General features: G+C 46.0%; 1 protein-coding gene across 1 annotated transcript in view; it reads left to right on the top strand.

Annotated features, from left to right (window-relative positions):
• The window catches only part of VSIG10 (V-set and immunoglobulin domain containing 10), a 26,940-nt gene that overhangs the window by 12,157 nt on the left and 11,308 nt on the right, over positions 1-3,475 (top strand). Inside the window, exon 5 of the mRNA XM_006754138.2 lies at positions 1-88. This exon is cut by the window's left edge and continues 28 nt beyond it. Within this exon, the coding sequence (XP_006754201.1) occupies positions 1-88 (88 nt within the window). The remainder of the gene's footprint in view (positions 89-3,475) is intronic.

Genomic DNA, 3,475 nt, shown 5'->3' with positions numbered 1-3,475 from the left:
TCCCAGCTGTCGGATGGCAAGAAGTTCAAGTGCGTTGGGAGCCACATAGCAGGGCCGGCGTTGGGAGCCAGCTGTGTGGTACAGATCCGTGAGTCTGGCTTGCCTTGTCCTGGGGTTGGGGTCTACTCGCCTTCTCCTGGGAGAACCATTTGAAAGAAGGTCTAGGAAAGAAATCTAAGGATGTCGGAATAAACCGAATTCCTTCCCTTTCTTCATTTCTTTTGCTTTGGGTTTCCTTCCTTTCAAACCTGGAAGCTTAACCAAGCTTCTCGGGTCTAGTCTGAGCTGTTTTTCACTTGACAAATGTTAATGAAGCACCGCTGTACACGAGGCAGTTTCTATTACGTAACAAATTACCCCCAAACTCAATGGCTTAAAACAACTAATCCCTTATTATCTCGGGATTTCGGTGGGCCAGGAATTCAGAGAGGGCACAGTGGGGATGGTTTGTCTTGGTTTCACCGTGCCTGGGTCTCAGCTGCAAGACCCGCTGGGAGGGCTGAAATCATCTAAAGGATCTTTTCTGAGGTGCTCACTCTCACACCTGGCACATCACTTCCTCTCCAGGTGGGACTCTTCACAGGGCTGCTTGGGTGTCCTCACAACATGGCGGCCGGCTTCCCCCAGAGCAAGTGATACAAGAGGGAGTAAGCCAGGTAGAAGGTATCCTTTTTATGCCCTAGCCTCCAAAGTCACATGGCTTCCCTTGCACCATGTTCTGTTCATTGAAGTGAGTCACTCAGTCTGGCTTCACTTTCAAGGAGAGTGGGGAAAATTAGGCACTTTTTTTTTTTTTTAGGCAACACTTTCTTAAGAGAGGAGTGTCAAAGAATTTCTGGACACATTACTATTCCTCTTTTACAGAGCTTAAATTCTGGGTGGAAAGAAGACAGAAAATACAATAAGTAAGATAGGTTCAGATGGTGAGAGTAATTATGAGAATAAAATGGTGTTTGTAAGAGTCTCTTTTTAAAAATAAAATATATTTTATTGATTTTTTTTTATAGAGAGGAAGGGAGAGGGATAGAGACCTAGAAACATTGATGAGAGAGAAACATCGATCAGCTGCCTCCTGCACACCTCCTACTGGGTATGTGCCTGCAACCAAGGTACATGCCCTTGACTGGAATCGAACCTGCAACCCTTGAGTCTACAGGCCGATGCTCTATCCACTGAGCCAAACCAATCAGGGCAAGAGAGTCTCTTTTAGGGAAGGTGGCAGGGAGGTCTCCTCGGGGCAGTAATACAAGGTTGAACAAATGTAGGTTTACAGTTGTGAGTATGGAAACATGGAGTTTATTCTTGTATTCTTGTTTATTAATTACTAGATACCCAGTTCACGAATTCATGCACGGGTGGGGGCCCTTGGCCTGGCTGGTGATCAGAGCCAATAGGGCAGGCCGGGGAGGTAGGCGGGGAGGGACCATGGGAGGTTGGCTGTGGGAGTACACTGACCACCAGGGGGCAGCTCCTGCATTGAGTGTTCAGTCAACCCGTCTCAGTGGTCACTTAGGCTTTTATATAGAGAGATTGTATTATTTTCCATACGCATAACTGTAGACCTACTTTTACCCCACCCTGTACAGTTTTTGAGCTGAGACTTCAAGGACGAGAAGGAGTTGACTGTGGCTTGAATATCTGTGGCAGAGAGAACAGCAAATGCAAAGGTCTTGAGGTGGAAACATACTTGGCATTTGAGGAACTCAGAGAAGATCAGTATAGCCAGAGCGTTGTGCTTGAGGTACCAGTGAGCCTAGGTGGGTGTGGTGGGTTGAATTGTGTCCTCCCCGAAAGTTGTGTTCAAATCCTAACCCAGATACCTATGGAATAAGGGTCTTTGCAGGTGTTATTATGGTAGGATGAGGTCACAGGTCATACTGGATTAGGATGGGCCCTATTGCAATGGCTGGCATCCTTATAAGAAGCGGGAAACTTGGACATGGACACACACAGGGAGAATGTCAGGTGGTGATGGAGGCAGGCATTAATGATGCATCTACAAGCCAAGGAATGCCAATGATTGCTGGCAACCACTAGACCAGTGATGGCGAACCTATGACATGTGTGTCAGAGGTGACACGCGAACCCATTTTTTTTGGTTGATTTTTCTTTGTTAAATGGCATTTAAATATATAAAATAAATATCAAAAATGTAAGTCTTTTGTTTTGCTATGGTTGCAAATATCAAAATCTCATCGATGTTTCTAACTGTCTCTCTCCCTTCCTCTCTGTAAAAAGTCAAATATATATATATGTATGTGTGTGTGTGTGTGTGTGTGTATATATATATAAAGAGGCATGGGATGGTGTCTCCTTCAGAGCATTTAGAAGGAATCAAGCCTGCTGATCCTTTTTTTTTAAATTAAATCTTTATTGTTCAGATTATTACATTAGTTACTCTTTTTAAGCCTGCTGATCCTTGATTCTGAACTTTTGACTTTCTGAACGGTAGAGACTGCCTGTTGCTTTAAGCCACCCAGTGGCTTTGTTATAACAGCTCAGGAAACTAACACCACGGGTACGCTAGGACCAGAGCGTGTTGGGTTCTATTGGCCGTGGTGAGATTTTCCTCGTGGTTTATCAGGATCATCTTCAGAGGCGCCGCGCTGAGAGCTGACATGCTGAGAAGTGAGCCTGGCGTACCAGGAGGTGCTGGTTTTCCTAGTCACGTGCCATTCAAAGGACATTAAGCAAACACACCCCAGGGGTCCCCTCTGTGTCAGACCCGAACCTGGCCTTGGGCAACAGGACAGACCAAGGCTCACTCTCTGTGCTAGAACAGGGATTAGCAAACTATGCCTCACGGGCCAAATCGGCCCAAGTGGTTTTTTGCAAACTTTAAAAAATGAGATATCATTTACAAAACATAAACTTTACTCTTTTAAAATGTATTAATTCAGTGGTTTTTTAAAAAATAGTTGATTGGCCCTGACTGGTTTGGCTCAGTGGATAGAGCGTCAGCCTGCGGACTGAAGGGCCCCAGGTTCGATTCCAGTGAAGGGCATGTACCTTGGTTGCGGGCACATCCCCAGTAGGAGGTGTGCAGGAGGCAGCTGATCGATGTTTCTCTCTCATCGATGTTTCTAACTCTCTATCCCTCTCCCTTCCTCTCTGTAAAAAATCAATAAAATATATTAAAAAAATAGTTGATTGATATTTAGAGAGAGGAAGGGAGAGGGAGAGAGAAACATCAATGTGAGAACGAAACACTGGTTGACTGCTTTCTGCCTGCCCCTTACCAGGGATCCAGCCTGCAACCTGGACCTGTGCCCCGACCAGACATCCAACAGGCAGCCTTTCCTTGTCTAACCAGCTGAGCCACCCCGGCCAGGGCTAATGCAGTGTTCGCTTGTTCGTATCGTACGTGCACAATGCTGTCACCACGACCCAATTCCAGAACATTTCCATCCCCCACAAAGGAGCCCTGCATCCAGGGCAGACACTCTCTAGAAAGACTGTGCGAGTCCTCACTGCC

Source organism: Myotis davidii, unplaced genomic scaffold (assembly GCF_000327345.1).
Source record: "Myotis davidii unplaced genomic scaffold, ASM32734v1 scaffold1330, whole genome shotgun sequence".
Lineage (NCBI taxonomy): Eukaryota > Metazoa > Chordata > Mammalia > Chiroptera > Vespertilionidae > Myotis > Myotis davidii.
This window is presented reverse-complemented; position numbering and strand designations above follow the sequence as displayed.